This window comes from Toxotes jaculatrix, chromosome 16 (assembly GCF_017976425.1).
Source record: "Toxotes jaculatrix isolate fToxJac2 chromosome 16, fToxJac2.pri, whole genome shotgun sequence".
NCBI lineage: Eukaryota > Metazoa > Chordata > Actinopteri > Toxotidae > Toxotes > Toxotes jaculatrix.
Genome location: NC_054409.1, coordinates 21571534 through 21590438, shown reverse-complemented (window position 1 = coordinate 21590438; position 18905 = coordinate 21571534). Strand labels below are relative to the sequence as shown.

Here is an 18905-nt window from a genome sequence, read left to right as displayed (position 1 = left end):
AAGCCAAGTCAATTGTCATTTTGTGAGTGCTCAGCTTCTTTTGAGGTAATAAATAGATTTGGTCATAAAACAAAACCACATAAAATAACAGATCATGTCTCTCAGTCTTTTTTTTCGGTGCAGAGGCATCTTTATTTGGTTATTTATAAGTCCTCTGAGTATTTTTCACCAGAAGGGATGAAACCTCAGCCTAGTTTTTAGTCATTGTTAAAGCCTTGGGGTGTGAAGTAGGTGTGAGACGGACAGAACAGATGGTGGGAGAAGAAAAGAAGAGAAGAAACAGGGTTTGTACGTATTTGTTGGCGTGGTTGTGTGTGTACCTGTATCTGTGTACATTGGTGTTCTGCAGGTGAGAACCACTTTAAGATTTGATAAGTCACTTATGAAGAAATCACATCATTTAACTTCCTCAAACAAGTTACTTGTCACCAACAATAAAAAATGAACTTCCAATATTTGACATGGATATATTTTGACAAACTAAGTTGCTTTTGTCTGTAATGACTTGTCTCCCTCTAATGCAAAAGAGCTGCTGTTTGTTGAGCTGAGGTATTGTGGTTTTCTCCCCAGCTGGAGCAAACCTCTAACTGTTCCCTCTTCTCCTCTGGCAAACAAAATCCCTCAATTTGAGGTTTGGATTCACAGCCCAGATATCCACAAAGCCTGTTCCAGTTCTTTGAGGGACCCTCAGCCCTCACTCACAGATTTCCTTGCTGTGGAGATCCTCAGTCGTTAGCCGCTCCTCTCCACTTCTGTTCTGCCTTTACTAAACGCATAACACAGCGGTTTACAATACTAGTATTTTAGTGGTTATTGTCTTGAATTGCCCTGACACCAGCTTCCCCTTTTGACTGATGACAGGCCTGGTGGTCAAGGAAGTGCATCTATGGCAACTTCTTGTTTAGCTGGAAACGGCTAACAAACCTCTTTCTTGTTTGTGTGTGTGTGTGTATGTGTGTGTTTTTGTATATTTATTTTATGCCATGCCTTGAAGCGAAGTTCCCACAAGGTAGGTCCAGTGGACAGAGAGCCTGTTTTATCTGTGGGAACACACACTGTCTCGACTTGTGTCTCAGTGCACACACACTCACGTAGAGTCTGACACACAGCCTCGACCGGATCACTGCCCTGTCCTGTCTGTTGCGTAAGGCGTCAGCTTTCATACCAACTTTCATTCAGAGTTTCTCTTTTTTCCTTCATTCTCAGATTTGCTCGTAATCCCCATTAAGATGTGTTCAACAGATCGATAGATAGATGTTAAATAAAAGTATAGACGCACACATGCATATACACTCAGTTGAGTTGAGTCATAGCAAAACAGGTAGTTTCCAGAAAATGGCTACAGGATGTGATGTGACTGTCGGCACAGCAGCTTGTTTCGATGTTTTGTTAACCGTGCAGGTTACCGTGGTGATGTTGTTTATCGTCATCGTTTCTTAACACATTCAGAACACTTTGCATGCACCTACACTAGCGTGTCACACATTCATAAATGTGCATTCTCACAGGCCTGCAAGTAGATTTTAAACAGCTGGACCTTCACATGTGCTTTTTAGCTTTCCTTTTTTTTGTAGACTGTGACTATCATTTTCCACTGAGGTATTATCTGTCATCCCTCATGTGCCGGACATAATGTACCTTTGTGTCTGATGAGCTTCTCAGCTCTAATGTCCTCCTTTTCTTCTATTATGTCATCTATTACTTACCCATATGTGTGTGAGTGCGAGTGTGAGACTTAACTCTTGCCTCAGATCGGTGCAAGTCCTTAGATGAAGTCCTTTAAATGTTTCCCTCAGGACTGTGACAGATTAGGGCTATGTTCCCTCTGCTGCCCCGCACACTTTTATGGTCGCAGTTTTCTTTTTCTGTTAATCTGTATTCAGCAGACCAAATTCTGGCTGCAGTCACAGGTTCATAAGGGTGCTCTTTGTTATAGATGAAGCAATGAAACCGCTATTTATGTGTGGACAGGCCACAAATCTAATGGAAAGAGGACACAGATATGAGTATTTAGCTGCACACACACACATACACACACTCCACATGCTGTCTAGCTGAGATAATCTCATCTCCATCTGCTTGCTGTGGATCTGTAATAGGCTTCTCCTGCTGCGTTTCTGACTGCCTGCCTTACCTTCCTTAGACTGAACTGGCTTAAAATACTCAACATTGTCAACAGTAGAGATGGGGCTAGACTGGGCGGGCAATCAAAATCCAAATCCCTACATTCTGCAGCCAGTGCAGGCTGTGTTGTCTCCCTTTTTGTGTGTTCGTTCTGGCCTACATATAGTGTAATGCCAGAGGCTGTTGCTGCTGCCTGACTTGGATCGTGCGTCCACGAGCTCTATGTTTATGTGTGTACATAAGCATGCTTGAACACTCGTATGCACATATGTGTCAACTCGTGTAGGTTTTTATGCTCTAGCTATATGACCCTGTGTGTGTGTGCGTGTGTGTGGGGGACACTGAGGGATAGCGTGCAGAGCGTGTCAGTGATGTTCATGTTTGTGTGTTTTGTTGTCCTCAGGCAAGACAGCAAGCTCAGATGAGACACCAGATGGCTGCTGACAGTAAGAGCGATTACTCCTCCTACCTGCAAAAGTTCAACCAGGAGCAGAATGATCATTACTATACAATTATCCCCAACATATTCCAGGTAAATACAACAGCACTGCAACATATGACATGCTTCATTTGCTGTTATTGCAGATGATTGCACTTAGAAACTTGTGCAACAAATCAACATTAGGGTGCCTACGCAAATAGATTTGTCTCAACCCATCATATTTTTGTGTTTTATTTCCGTTTATCATTTATATCTTTCAAATCCCCATTGTGCAAATGTAGCTGACTGACAGAAAAGTTGGCCAGAGAGGTGCATTCATGTGCAGTCACTAGTTTAGCTTGTGAATTCAAAGATGTTTGCTGGCCACCACCCCCACTCCCCTCGGGGTCGAGTACTAAAAATAATTTCTCAACATGTGGGAAACACTGAGGGCAACAAGCCATCATTATAAAGAGCGCATCTATTTAGTACAAACTGTTTTGTACATTACATTTTTGAATGTGAGCTTGGAATCACAGTGTTGTGTTGATGTTTAGGTTTTCCACATATTCATGATCTTTGAGTTTTCACTTTTTTTAATCAAAGTGGGGTTAAAGATTTAAAAAAGATGGAAAGTGGATAAGAGATTTACCAGATGGTGTGTCAGATCTTTGATGCTCGATATCAAAAGGCAGCTCTTTTAGTCAGCTTTTATTCTAAGCTCGGAGTATCATTTTCAAAGCAAGCTGCGCCCACTCATACCTCATTCTGTAACGCACACTAGTAAAGCTCGTATTTACATATGAATATTCACGCATTTTTATGTAGAAACTTCAAGACATGGAGGAGAGAAGAATTGAGAGGATAGGAGTGTGCATGAAGACGTTTGCAGACGTGGACCGCCAAGTGCTGCCCATCGTGGGGAAATGTTTAGACGGCATGACGAAAGCCGCTGAGTCCATCGAGCCCAAGACGGTGAGTATCCATAGTTAGATGTTTGTGCACACACACCACCATATGGGACATATTACTCACTTAGCTAGGCTGTCAGTCACAGCCCACACACTGCTGATTAGGCTTTCACTTAAGCAACAAGTGTGCTGGTGGATCGGTGTTCTTGGGGGGGCTTTTTAAAAATAACAGCCCACCTGTGAACAACAAAGTGCTGTGGGAGGGCTGTTTTGTAGCTGAGAGACTAGCTGAGCAAAATGGTTCAATTTATGTGTTGACCTCCCTTCTATAGTAAGAAAATCAATGAGCTGCGAGCACACAGGCTGTATTTCCCCCATGAGCTACTCTTAGGACTTTGTTCTGCCTAAAAATACACACTGTAGTCCCCCTTAATGGGGCATTCCACAGATTTTACAAAGGAAGTTCAGTTAACTGGTCCCGTTTGCCATTCAGCCTGTGACAACAGGTGCATAAAGTCCTCTGTGACTCTGAAGGGAGGGAAATTTTCAAGTTTATCTCAGTTTTGGCTTGGAAATGAAAATTTCTGAAAAAGCCCAAATGACAAACTGGAGATGCAGGGTTTGAAAAGACGTGGGTATTTAGGAGCTGGTGTAGTCTTATGAAAGATGCTACTGATAGGCATTATGGGAAATGTAGGCATTTTTTAAAACACAATCCATACTGAGGGCAAAAATAAAAGACTTTTATATTCTTTTTCAATCGGTGTCTTACGGAGCGGGGATGCAGCACTGAATCTGTGGATTACCCCTTTAGTTTCATATGACGTAATCAGTGAATACACCCATAGCCAGCTTCCTTAGTGGTGCTTCCCCTTGAGTTCCTGTCAGTGAGCTCATGGCTGCCAACATATAAGGCTGATTTTTGGTTAAATGTTATTAGAGAGCTGTAGAGGAGCTGGTAGGCAGGTTTTGCTACTCCTAGCTGTGTTTTTTTTTTGTTGCTTTTTTGTTTGTTTTTTTGGATAAATGAAGTGGACCAGCTGTTGTCTGTAGCCAAACAGTGGGGTCCATATGGGAAATGGGATAGTGTTCTCAAACTTTTAGACCCCACTGTAAACTTAATGGACAGAAATGGGAATGGTATCGATGTTCTCTTTCTGGCCGAAAGCTAATAAAGTTATTTCTCAGAGGGTCTAGACTTTTCTTTAATACCTGCCCAGTACCTAACAGGAGGAAGCTGAGCCACTGTGCCTCCTATAGATTTAACCTTCTTTTTATCAGAGCTGTTCAGAGCCTTTGTATTTTCAGTCTAAAACTTCTACAAAGCTGATATGCAGTTGTTGGCTTAAGGTCTGTCCCATGGTTTATTATTTATTATTTGGATACTGATAAAGAAGGTCGGATTCGCCTACGTTAGAGAAAATAAGCAGTGTGATATATTGAGATGTCACATGTTGGCTGCCTGCCATATGACAAAAAACAAGACTATCCCCAGGGATTGCATAGTATGTGTATGTGTGTGTGTGTATGTGTGAATGTCTCGCTGTGTGCATGGCCCAGCTCCAGGGAGATGACTCCAGCCTGTGACTGTCTGCTGCAGTAAACAACAGTGGGAATAACACATCACATGCTCCTTTCTTCTCTCCGTCTCTCATTCTTCTCCCATGTATACAGTGCACAACAGCAGATCTTTGACCCCCAATCTTAACTCCAACCAGATCCTCTGCCCTTATCAGCGCAGATGGGTCGATGCACACACTGCACTTGATTAATGTGCTTCTTCCTGTGTCTGACGATCCTGGCTGTGTCCCCGACCTCCGCTTTTTGTCATAACTCCTGCCTGACAGATTTAGGTCTTTTCCTCTTTCTACTGTGGCATACAAACTGAATAACAACAGTCTCTCTCCCTGTCCTTTCATGTCACACTTACATACTGTTATCAGGCAGAAACTGCTCTAAACAACAGAAACACCAGGCCACTATTGTCCTGCATCTTATCTCTTGTCCTGTTGATAAGCTGTACAGTCTGAACAAACAGACCCCCCCCCCCCCTCCCCCTTCTAGACATTGCTTCCCCTTAAAAAAAGTTTATAAAAAGATGCTTATAATATGTAAAAGTAGATCTGAAATAAGGCTTTCGCTGATTGCTGCAATGAATGTCCCCCACTAGGACTCAAAGCAGGTGGTGGAGTCCTATAAGTCCGGATTCGAGCCCCCGGGAGATGTGGAATTTGAGGACTACGGCCAAGCCATGAAGAGAACGGCGTCTGAAACTAGCCTGTCCAACGCCAGGGAGGGCAAGGAGAAACCTGCTGGCAAGAGCAAGGGCAAACTGTGGCCTTTCATTAAGAACAAGAACAAGGTAACACATGAATGCACACTTAACAAAGACACACGTTTACACTCGAACATACAGCAAAGTCTCACTGGTTCATTTTGCACATTTGGAGGTCACATTGCACTTTGGGGAGATTTTTTATGGGGTGGGGCGGAGTGCCGGGGGGATATTATAGGTTGCATTACTTTATGTTGGTTATGTCGTGTTACTTTTGTAGTATTTGTTAAAGTTTTAGTACTGGCTATGTATTTAATTTAGTTTCATTTTTACGTGTAGTCTTTCGTTGACTTCAGTTAAGCTCAAGAACTTTGTTGCTAGCTGTCTGTTAGTATTGCCATTTTTGTTGTTATTATTTGCCACCCGTTTCCTCCTCCCTGGCAATCACCCTCACCGATTTTGGAGCCTCCCTTCCGTAACACACACTAATGCATTTCTGCCTTCAACCTGTGGACGGACTCATCTGGCAGACATTAACTTGATCTAAAGTAACAGTCTCCTCTTCACCGTTTTTTTCCGTTGGCTGGTGATGCGCCTCGATTAGCCTCCTTCAGTTTCCTGCTTCTGAACAGCAAAACTGATCTCTGACTGTCTTATGGGCTGGTGGCACTGTTGGTATTAAATTAGACCAGAGCATGAGTGAGTAATTGTGTATGTGTGTGTGTGTGTGTGTGCGGAAGAGGAAGGCTGGAAGCAAGTGTGTGCAATGCTAGATGAGACACCCCAGCGTACTGACTGTACGTGTGGCAGAAGATGGTGTTTAATCTCATTGTATCCACTGTGTGTAAACTCCCAAACATAAAGTGGGATCTGTGCTTGATGTGCTCAGGATTAGTTTTCTATAGAAAATGTTTGGGAGCGCAGACAGCCGTACACAGAGGTACTTTTACTGTACATTCACACGCCTGCATGCAAGCACAACAGAAACACATACAACTGTGAAACACTACGCTGATATTTCAGTGTAAAAGTACCTTTGTTGCCTTAAAGAACCAGGGTTTTTAGGGATTTTCCCAGCCTCTTTGTTTTTGTGAAGAAGTGTTTCTGAATCACTCGCCCATGCATGCGCATTCTGTGGTATCTTTGAAATCGTCACTGCTTCTTTCTCTAACTCCTAAACTGGTTGAATTATGCAGTCAGATGTTTTAGGACAGCGATAAGCAATTAGATTTCTCCGATGATGATGACCTCAAATTCAGCTGCTGATATCCTTGGGGATGTGGTGAATTTTCTCGTCCTAGCTGGCATGTGATGAGGTCGGGAAGGAAGAAAAAGGATTTCTGAAATGGAAGCCTGCATGCGCTTTGACTGAAGCCCTTTGCTGTTTGCTTTGTTGCAGCCGCTTGCTTTAACACACTTTACGCTTTCCACTCACTCTGGTTGTTTTCCTCTTTTTAACTGTTTTTTTTTTTTTTATGTTTTATGTGTTTGACATTTTTTGCCGCAGCGTAACTACTGATACACTAGGTTTGACGTTCCTTCAGTTGTCTTTTACGTTCTGTTTGGGTTTTCTGTTGTGTGTTTAATTTTTTAATATTTGTAGGAGGCTTATTTATTTCGTTTTGTGTTCCCTCCTCCTTTTCCTCCTTTGTCTTTTTCGTTGGATTCTCGCCCCCTTCTTCTTCTTCTACAACGTCCATGTTTTTCCTCCTCCTCCTCCTCTCCGTCACGGCTCCTTCTCTTACTGGTAGCTTATGTCCCTGTTAACGTCCCCCCACCAGCCCCCACCTGCCCCCCCAGCCTCATCCCCTCCCTCACCCTCTGCTGTTCCCAACGACCCCCAGTCTCCCAAGCAGCACAAGGAGCCCCTCTCCCACCGCCTCAACGACTTCATGACCTCCAAACCCAAAATGCATTGCCTCCGGAGCCTGAGGCGAGGGGTAAGTGTGTGTGTCCAGCCAGCTTTGTGCATGTGTGTGTGTGTGTGTGTGTGTATCTGTACACCTGTATGAGCTCTGTACCTGCCACACTGTATGGGTGAAGTAATACAAAGGTAGAATGTTTGTGTTTGTGTAAAATTTTAAATTACCTCCAATACCAGTAACTGAACGCATCTTCATGCAGGCAATGGGACCTAAGTAAGAATGTCGTGCTCACATTGCCCATTGCTGCTTTCATTTGCACATTCTGCTGTTCCGAACTGCCTTCAAAATTGATGCAATTGTTGCATGGTATAATCAGAGAACGTCAGTAGAACCTCAGGCCTCCCACCTTCACTCATACAGTGCTCAGGCTTTTTGCTTCTCTAGCATGCTTTTGTAGCGCATAACTACGAATCCATGGTACTTATGTGACTCACCAGCAGTCTCTCCATCTTGTCCCTTCATTCTTCATATTAACTGTGCTCACAATGACAGTCCTTCTCACCTACCTCCCCCACCCCTTGAAAGAAATTAGCAAGACGCCTGAGCAGTCTTGGCAGTAGCATGGAGACTGCAGTTGCTCCTTGCGCTCTTCTCTGCAGTCTGTGCTGGAGGCAGATTGTTTTTGTTATGTTTTTTTTTTTTTTGCACGGGATATAAGGATGAGAACATAAAGAGAAGAGGATTAAATATCACAATATGAGTAGAGTATAGGGTTGTGGATATGGCAGCAGGCTGACAGAGGCACTTCTGTGCGGAGCGAGAGAGCCAGGAGAATAATTTTAGAAGGCTTCCTGGAGGGTGGCCTTATCAGTACCAGCCCAGGGTCCTGGTGGGTGTCATCACCAGTTCCCGTTCTGTGAGTCCAGTGTGTGTTCTAATGGAGGGCTGGGGCAGGTCATAGCATGCCTTCCCGTTATGCACTTCACCCTCCAGCTCTCCCTGACCTCAGGAATGGGCGGTCACTCACGTGTTCCTTCCGGGCACCACCAATATAGTTTTTGTTTACGTTCATATTTTGAAAGGGCAGCGGTTGCAAAGTAAAACATTGGTATGAATTGGTGCTAACATGACGTCTGAAAAGGCCAAAGAACAATATGGTGCTGCAGCGCAGTGTGTAAGCATATCGTAGAGGAAATGATTGAAGGTCAGCAGAAAAAAGGGAAGCGTGTATTTTTTTTCTAGCGTCACACAGATTTTGCAGGAAGAGCTTGTTTCTCAAAGCGGAAGTGCTGCAACAACTCTTGAGAAGAGCGATTAAAAAAAAAAGTGTTCAAAGTTAAATCTGATGCATTGTTTCCCACCATACATAGATTAAAAAGATTGACGCTTGACCTTGCTGTAACATTTCATTGCACAAGTATAAAGTTGAATAATGTTTTCGAGGCCATGAGAGGTTAGAAACTGCATCAGAGCAGAAAGCTCTTTGGTCAAAGACTTCATCTAAATTAGTTAGTACTCCTTTCCATATCTCATAACAATACATTTAATTAATTCGTACTCCTTTGCATGTCTCATGACAGTTATCTGTTTATGTTTTTCATGTATATAGATGTTGTTTGATTTAGAGAACATTTTACAGTGTAATTGCTTTCTGTTCATGTCCACCACATTTTACAGGCAAATAAAAGGCAACAGAAGGTGCATGGTTAATCCAGTAAAATGACAAGAGGTCCTTTAGGGACACCAACCCCCCTGCCTCACTGGCACAGACAGTTTTTGACTCATAAGGGACAAGAGGTGATTTTAGCAAGAACTTAAAGGGACTCATATACTGCTGGGAAGTACTGAAAAAAAAGATCTAATAATGAATATTTCTTGGCAATATCAGTTTCAGACCTTCTGGTTTTCCATCATACTTTGATGCTGTGATTACAAAATAGGTATTTAATTGCTCTATGTGGCATTAGGAGGTTCTTAAAAAGTCCTGAACTTAACTACGCAAGATATAATACCTACTTTGAATGATATTCTGTGGTTACAGCTGCAGGGCAATAAAGGAAATACAAAGGTATTCCCTCTCCCACCTTCTGCAAGGACAACACTGTATCACATTAGGGATTAGAGTAGTTTTGCCAGTGGAGGTGGGGTGTCCTGTCTCTCTGCACCGTGGAAGGATGTCTACCTCTGCAGGAGAGCCTTCGCGTGCTGCATATTAGCTGTGTAATCCATCCCCCGTCACTGTGTATGTGTGCGTGTATGTGTGCCATTCGGGAGGAAAGAGAGAAAGTGTATGTGTTTTGGGAGTCAAATTAAGGTAACATACAGTATAAGAGCTTTTGAGACGTCAGTGCTGTTCTCATTGACAAAGCTGTATTCTCTCTGACGACCACCACAGCAGCAATCCCCGCGCTCGCTCATTTGTCACAAAGAGCTTATGAAGAGGACTCTGGGCCAACCCACATACGCTTTCGAAGCCAGGCAATATGTTGTAAGTGTGTGTGAGGGGCGTCAGTGAGTACCAGCGGCGCGTGCGTGTGTGTGTGTGTGTGTTTCTGCAAGTGTTGTTGGAAGAAAGTATGAATATTGAATGTGTGTGATTAGTAAAAGCCATGTACAACTCAGGCAGTAGCCTCTTTAATAATAATTTATTGTGTGACAGATTCAGTCTCTATGAGAGAGATTGTTTGCCACAATTTATGAGGGAAGTTTTCCTCACAAAGGAGGCTAGTGTCTGCGTCTGGCTCATTATTGATCACATGGCGGAGACACGTGTAGAATCGGGACGAATGGTCGGAGAAGATGACGACTTCATCCCCCATCACATGTATCAGCTTGACGTTTCTTGTTGCTCGCTGTGTCCCCGCAGCTGTTTCAGGGCTTCCCCACTGAGCATCTACAAGGGGTCAATTCACAAAGTGTCACAAGCACCTGTGGATGTGGGGGACATATGGGTGTGAGGATGCTATTTATCCCACCCAGAAATCATCCCTCCTCGCCAATTTAATCTCACTGTCAGGTAGATGTAACAATAGGCGAGGTGTTGGTCACACTTTGGATGTGGGTTCAGCCTTCGGTACCCAGAATTCACCCCTCCAGGGCTTTCTTTGTGCTGGTGTGCCATACAGCAGCAGTGTTATCTGTGTGTAAGTACCATAATATACCTGTTAATATACCTGTATATCTGTGTCTGTCTGGGTGGTTGGAAAGAGCTCAGGCAGATTATATTTATGGAACTTCTAAGAGTCACGTGCACGATTTCACTGAAGAGTCAACATATGCACATCCTGTGTCTTAGTTCCACTTATACAGCGAGCTGCAGCTTTCAAGTGATTGCATCATTTACCACGTGCATGCTCAGAGCAGTGAAGTTCCTGTCGTCTTCAGTTAACATGTGAAACAGTCGACAAACATGTTTAGGATGTGTAAATATATAAATAGGAATGGGTGCATCAGAAACAATAACATAATAGAAGTCAGTACCACATTGACAAGGGAAGGAAATGCAGATGGATGGAAAATGATTGCTAACGAAATCAGTGCTAACTTAAAAGTGTTTTAACATCCTTTCCTATCTTAAATGTTCAAATCAAATATAAAATACAGGCTAAAACTATCCCACCCTGGTTTATACATATCGCTTCATTGATCTGAGCCTCTAGAAACAGAAACATTGTTCATTCCAAACTGGATCCTAACTTCTCGCAGTTATCAGGAAGCCGCTTAGAAAATGTGAGAATGATATCGTAGTAGGGAGGCGAGGATCACAAGACGTCATCATTAGGGCCGTGAACAGGCCATTCCAGGTGGATGACTCGATTAGTGGGCTGAAGTGAGTGCAGCTCCTCCGTGCACCAGCCTGTGAGCCCCTAACAGGATTACAAGTCATCTGCTCCAGCTATACCAGCCGACGGTTGTGAACCTGTTCTCTATTCTGTTTTTTGTATTCTAAACATAACCACGTCCTCTCAAGAATCGCTCAGCAAACGGTCCAAATAAACACTTTTATTACACTTTTTGTTCTTTTTTGCTCTGTTTGCCTTTTGGTTCATGATTGCTCCTACTTGTTTTCTACCTTCATTCAGCTGCTTTCATTTGAAGTTTATTACAGACCGTGATATGTAGATTTTTATTCTGAACAAATGAGCTTTGATAGCGCGGTTTTGAAAGCCACTCTCCAGCTTGTCTGTGCTCAGCATCTGCCTCCATGTCAACGTATGGATCTGCTAATGTGGTACATGCTTTTGGCGCCCCCTGCTGTCACTGGCGTGTCATTGTAATGGCAGCATTGCAGGATAAAGAAGTAAAGGGAACATCCGTCCCTGTCGCAGTCGCTGTCCCTCTACTTCTTCCTCTACGTTTATTTTCATCTGTCTTCCCCTAATTGTTTTCATTCTTTACTCCATGCTTGTGCAGTAGGTTGGTCCCTTTCTGCCAACTTATTTCTCATTTTTCATTAATCCATCTCAGTAGAAATGTTAAACTTCATCACATTAGAAAAGAGTGGGAGCTCTGTGGCTGAAATTGTTGCTGGAGCAGCCTTTTTTATGACACATTTAGCACATTTAAATCCAAATCCCTCAGCCTTTTAAGAGCTATACCCTCTTTTATTTAAATGGTGAAGTTTGGCAAAGCGAAGCGTTTTCATAGAATACATGCAAACAATTTTTATTTAAAGGAAAATGAAACAAACGGCCGTAATATTCTCCTGATGTTGACTTTTGTCTGTTGTCTCTTTCTCTCTCCTGCTCCCCGCCATTTTCTATCTCCTCTCCCCCATGAAGCTTTCTCTCAAGCTGGTAAGCATGACCGTATAACCGCACGACCGTAGCGGCATGACCATAGCACGCATGTCACGTCCTCCCAGTAACACATTGTTAATAACGTTCTGTACGCCGTTATGTTTTGTTGTGCTCTCTTTTTATTTTTTTGGATTTGAGTTAATAATTTAATTTTTGCTGTGACACGCCGATGGACCCCAGACTCATGTCGTTGTCTCATTTTACATGTTATTTTGTTGTTGTGTTTGTGTTGTTTGTTTTTTTTATGTTGTGGTTGTGTTTCCGTCATGTCTCTCCCGAACTGTTTCTGTGTGGTCTCTGTGGTGCAGATCACACTCAATTCCCACGTCCGGAATCTCATTGAGGTGATCAGTTTTTACTCTCTGTTTTATCTGTGCGTCTCGTAGCCTGTCTGGTAGTCCCCGTTGTCTCAACAAATTGTATGTCCTTGTAACAAACACTAATCTGATCTTACGTAGAAGTTGCTCACTCATGTCCTCACACTGCATGCCAAAATTCACTCACCCAGTAGAATGCTGTTCTGAGAAAGTGAATTGTGTTGCAAGAGAAAGGTCCATTGCCAGACCTCCAGATGTCCGTTGCCAGGCCTCCACAGACTACCATTTCATATTTTCAGACCAAGACACTTTTTTAAGTAATAAATCGTTTGACATTTTGAGAAATACGCTCCTTTGTTTTATTGCTGAAACTTAGATGAGAAGATTTCTACCACTCTCTCAGTAAATATGAAGCTATACCCAGCACACAGTTATCTTATCTTAGCATAAATAGTGGAAACAGGTTGAAACTGGCTCTGTCTGAAGGTAATAATATCCACCGACCATCACCTCCAAAGCTCACTAATATGTTACATATGTACAAAAAGGTCTTATTTCCCAAAATGTTGAACTAAGATGACTTTTGTAATTTCAGTCTTCTCATATTTAATGTGTTTGGGTTTAATACCTTAAAGCTATGCGTGATTCCATACAGAACAATACATTTGTAAATTCGTATCCTAAATTCATCCTACTCCAGATTACTTAATGCCTGCCCATAGTTTTAGTTTTGATCACATAGTGCTGAATTACATTTTAGATAATAGTGTTTTCATTTGTCTTGGGTAAATAGAGAATGTAAAGACTAATACATGACGTCTGTGCTGTAACTTGTGATTGAGGAAGGAGCATGTGCCTGCATGATGATTGACAGATGTTTGTTATGTTGCATGCCCGGTAAGTGTTGCGTGCTGATACAGGGAGAAAGGGTAAGGTTACCGTGTTAACATAGCTGCTGTGTTTGACCTGGCTCGTGTGCGGTGAATCCTGACCTCAAGTTCTGTAGCTCCAGCAGTTTTAACCTGTGGTGCCGCTGTGACCCATCTCAATGAGATCCAACTGCAGGCCTTGATCTATTCAGTCCACGCAGCATTTTCTACTTTTTTATTTTTCCCACTCAAAAATAAAACGATAAAGACTGGAGTCCCAAGGGGTTCCACATTGATGAAGTGAATAAATATACTTATATGGATAAACAGAGAAATGTTTTGGGATGATCCAGCAAATTACAAAAAAATGTGTGTTATTCTAATAATAACAGGGTTGTATGAGTTCATGTTTATGTCAATATAGATATTTTTACTTAAAAGCTTTTCTGTCATAATATTAAGTTTAATAACAGTCAAGTTTTGTCACCGGTCCCCGTCCCCTCAAATTTCAGGCTTATTTGGGACTGTCATCAGCTACATGGGAAACAGTTGTAGATGCTTCCTTTATCTGAGGCAGGGAAATCTACTGGAAAGTTAGAGCCAATTGGCTTCCAGCTAATTAGTTAGCTTTAGTTTGTTCTTAGCAGAATTGTCCAAGTAATAATCCAGTCTTCAAAACCAACATAGCTAGTTAGCCAGCTATTTATCACTATAATATAGCAAGCCTCAGAATACGGCTACAGTATATCTGCAGAGAGCCTGAGAAACTGCCAAGCAACGTGACTCATCAGTTCAGCGTTACAGCGTGGAAACCTTCTCATCGGGAAATATCCATTAATCAGCCAAAAAAACCTCTCACTCACACAACCTCCATTATAAGAACACACAGCCCTGTCAGACAGATTCAGACGCATTAGCCAGCTCACACTGAAACACTATATGAGCAGTAATAAGATGTTGCTAATACATGATTACATTTCCACTGCTTTCACAGCGTGCACTAGATTAAGTGTGGTGACTGAATAGGTGAAAGGCCTCAAGTCTATACACAGACAAGCATCCCAGCTCTCAGTGAGTGTGTGTTAGAGAGCGGCTGCAGTATCTCCACTATCAGGTTAAATTATGTGGTTATAACATAGCAGGAGTTCCATTTGTGGAGCTGTTATCCATTTATCCCTGAGCCTTGGTTCACAGGGTTTACAGCAAAGGGGGATACTGCACCTTAACTAGATGAGATCCCTGTTTAAACAGCAACACAAAAAATAACGGATTTTAAAAGTTAATTTTCTCTATCTTATGGTTTCTTTGCATCTCTTTCTCCACTTTTGGCTCTCCTTTCTCTCTCTCTTCCTCCCTTTTTCTTCTCCCAGGGTTCTGGACCAGAGGACTTCAGCCACCTGCCACCGGAGCAGAGGAGGAAGAAGCTGCAGGGCAAGATAGATGAACTGAATAAAGACATTCAAAAAGAGATGGACCAGAGGTATCTTTATCACATGACAAGCGATATTCATGTTTACCTCTATTAATATTCAACAAAGACTGAAAAGTACTGACTGTAGTAATTTGCTCTCACAGGGACGCTCTAACAAAGATGAAAGACGTTTACGTGAAGAACCCTCAGATGGGCGACCCTGCCAGCGTAGACCCCCGGCTATTAGAAATAGGCCAGACCATTGAGAAGCTCCAGTCTGAAGTGCAGAAATTTGAGGTTAGTTCGGTGCCAGTCTCAGCTCTCGTTTCTGTGTAAATGTTTGTGTTGGCAAAGTTATTTTGTTTGGTTTATGTGAGACAGTAAATAATGAGGAGTTCAAACACACGTCTCCAGCTGGGGTAGTTCCAAAGAATACTGCCACTTGTCCATATTAGGAGAAGATGTGATGCAGCTGGAGGGGCCGGCTGCATGTTCCACCTTTTCATAAGGAGAGAGGAGTCCCAGAACAATGGCCCGGTTTAACCCTGTAAATAACCCTGTGAAGGTTCTTGCCAAATTATAAAGGCTGTATGATTCACAGATAAACAGATTTTCAAATTTCACATCATCATGGGGTCACGTATGAAAAAAAGATCGGCCGCAGCCAACACACACTCAATCACTGCGTGTGTTTCAGGGCTGGTTAGCAGAGGTGGAGGAGAGGATGCCATCCAAGAGTGACACACACCGGAGAAGTGGACTCTATGAGACCCAGAACAACACAACAGTGAGCAACAACTGTGCGCAGGACAGAGAGAGGTATGGTATACTCTGACAAACACCCAAACCCACATCGGTGCCAGACCCCAGAGTTGTTGCACATTTTATTTTTTCGAAAGAAAACTATGAATGTTTTCACAGTATATTTACTGTGTGTGTGTTGGCCCTTGAGCAGCCCGGATGGCAGCTACACAGAGGAGCAGAATTCAGAGACTCAGGTCAAAGTCAACACCCACCCCATCCCCACCTCCACCGTGCCGGAGTTTGACGATGAGTTTGACGATGAGGAGACCTTGCCCACCATCGGCACCTGCAAAGCCTTGTACCCCTTTGAAGGTAACTGCATTGAAAAATGTTTAAATGAAAACACATAAACCCATTAGAACTATCTGCTGATGTTTCAAAGCATGAAGCTTTCTGGTTGGTTGGGTGCAACACGCGTGTCTTCTATTGGTCGGGTGCTGCAGGGAACATCCTGTTATTTCTGGAAACAGGTTGAACAGGGACCTGACCTGTGTGTGGATGCAGGGTGGAGGAGCAGGGGTGTGACCTTTCTGAGGAAATGTGTGGAGGGGGAGAGTGGATAGAAGTATAGTCATTTCTCTGGAACACTATTTCCAAACTTGAATTCTCAGGAGATGTTGAATATAGCACTGGGTCCAAATTTAGAGGCCAAGAGTCACAAATGCTGATGTTGATAAATGCAGGGAACTTTATTTGAAAAAAAAAAACAACAACAACAGGAAAATCCTTCCTCTATATTAGAATATGAGGACATAAAAATTTCATCAGATAGACCACGATCTTTAGTGGCTCTGTCCCTTGGTGTACATTATTAAAACCTCTGAGTCGTTACAGAATCAGGATTAAAGGGAAAAAGAAGCACAGACAAAGACAAAAGGACAAGATATCTGTCCCACCCACCCCAAAACTGCTCCCCAGCCCCTAAATCCAACCCCAGCACAACATAAAACAGACCCACCAACTATTCTGCTAATCCAACTGATGACAAGTTGTAATTTCCTTATTTGAGAGTTGGACTTGCAGGACTGTTTAGCAGGTTGATGTTCTGCTTCACTCATATCCAAACTACCGTGGTTTGTGCACAGGTTAGCGTACTTACTCTGTAGGCTAATGCAGTTTTGTAGCGTAATGGTCCGTTAAAGATTGCATTTCCCCATCGCACGCCAGCTGCTTTTGCTTCCTCTTTGTATCCACGAAATCTGATTTACAAATTACGCTCTAATCTGCATGAGGCCAGTTCCTCCAAGTGCAGAGAGTAGAAATTTACTGCCTTTTCTCTTATTTCTCCTTTTTCCCTCCCAATTTTGCAGGCCAGAACGAGGGTACTATCTCCGTAGCTGAGGGCGAGCTGTTGTACGTCATAGAGGAAGACAAAGGAGACGGGTGGACACGAGTGCGCAGGAACGAGGACGAGGAGGGATACGTCCCCACATCCTACGTCGAGGTCTTTTTGGAAACAAATGCCAAAGGTGCTATGACATACATTTAACTCAGCAAGTGTGTTCTTCTTGTTGTAAATCAGTAAGTTTCCATTCACATGTTAAATGAATGGGGCAAGTCATAGAGATTAAAGATTGTAACTGGTAGCTCAGATAAGAAAATATCCTCCCTACACGCACACACACACACACACACACTTGTTCTCTGTCCCAGAGGGGAGGACCAATCAGATTTGTCCATTGTGCCTCTTGATAGTTGGGGACAGTCGTTGCAGATAGTGTGTGAGTGTGTGTGTCACTTTCCATTGTTCATGAGCACGGAACAAAACATTGGGTAATGACACTGAGTGCCAGCTGAGCCCGGAGGATGTTGTGTAAAAGAGACGTGTGTGAGAAGAAGCTTGTAGTTCCTCACCTCTTATTCACTGCAGTGCCACCTAATGGTCATGCAAATCAAATATGACACCCCGAATCAAAGCTTGGCATGATGGGACAAATCGCTCACTGACAATGATCACATGTACATTTTAAACACAGTACACAGGATTTTTTTTTTTTTTTTTTAATTCTCTGTCAAAGTATAAAATGTCAGATTACCGTATTCCACTTAAATTAATATGCTTTTAATCAAGAGTCAGATCCACAGTCTGAGCCAGTGTGTTAGTAAATCACTAAACTTAGCCGAGTGACTGTTTGTGCACCGTCTGAAGTGACACTGAACGTCCAGTGAAAGTTGAATCGTCACCCAGTTTATTTGCGTTTTGGTCGGTTGGTTGTAGTACTGTAAGAGAACGCATGCTCCATGTGCAATCATGCAAATGTAATTTAAATCTGCTGTAAAATATGAAGACATATTTGAAAGATATTTTTTTAGGCTAAACAGGAAAAAAAAGAAAAAAAAAATCTTCCCCCCTCCAGTGTTGCATGCTGTAGATTGATCATAGTGCTGTTACAACATGAAAAAGTTGTGAAAGTAATTAATCTCCCCTGGTTAGGGGTAATTTTATAAAATGAATAATTAAATTAGGAACCAGTAGTCCCCTTAAGATGTTTGTTTTTCCTTTTCTAATCCACCTTTTGATAATGATAGCGTTGGGCTGTTCTGGTCCTTTTTTCCAGGCCAGTGGTAAAAGGAATAAAGGACTGAGAATTATCTGTACTAAGCTATATGGTGAGACTGGGCTGAGACGCGGAGCTGGTCATGACTGAAAAGCTTTGTGGTTTTCTTGCATGGGGTCTCTGAGCAGCACCTGTGTGGACGGTGCCTTCACTGTCAAAGCATGGTGTGTATGGCCTCTGTGTCACTTCACCTCACTGCTGTACTGAGACAGAAATCATCTCTTTCATCAGCCTTTGTTTAACTTCCCTCAGACTTTATAATCAGCTTCGATGGCTTGTCACTGGCACAGCATGGGGTTCAGGAGGGCAGGATGTCGTTTCACATCCGTGCTGTAAATACACATTTAACGCCTCCTGTCATTTTTTTTTTTCTCTCTTACTGAAGAGCATTTGAAATGTGGTGCATGCTGCAGTATTTGTGGGGTTTTGGTCCTTGTCGTGACATGATTTCAGCATGTTGTGACAAAGTCAAGCGGCTGCATTCTAACATGCATTCAAGCCAAATGAAAAACCGTAGTGGAATAAGCTAAAAAGGTTCTTAGTTAATCAGA

The 18905-nt window shown here is 42.8% G+C and overlaps 1 protein-coding gene across 9 annotated transcripts in view; it reads left to right on the top strand.

Moving 5' to 3' along the window:
- LOC121195074 (formin-binding protein 1) overlaps positions 1–18905 on the top strand; it is a 52388-nt gene that overhangs the window by 30408 nt on the left and 3075 nt on the right. For 3 of the 9 annotated variants that reach the window (XM_041058277.1, XM_041058274.1, XM_041058273.1), the window contains exons 7-16: positions 2528–2656; positions 3374–3520; positions 5627–5818; positions 7483–7671; positions 12378–12392; positions 14952–15061; positions 15157–15289; positions 15690–15811; positions 15936–16108; positions 17107–17300. In XM_041058277.1, coding sequence (XP_040914211.1) covers positions 2528–2656; positions 3374–3520; positions 5627–5818; positions 7483–7671; positions 12378–12392; positions 14952–15061; positions 15157–15289; positions 15690–15811; positions 15936–16108; positions 17107–17285 — 1389 coding nt within the window. In that variant the 3' untranslated portion in view covers positions 17286–17300. Of the gene's footprint in view, positions 1–2527; positions 2657–3373; positions 3521–5626; positions 5819–7482; positions 7672–12377; positions 12393–14951; positions 15062–15156; positions 15290–15689; positions 15812–15935; positions 16109–17106; positions 17301–18905 lie in introns of those variants that run through there. The other 6 variants (XM_041058276.1, XM_041058279.1, XM_041058278.1 and 3 more) reach the window with 6 other exon arrangements.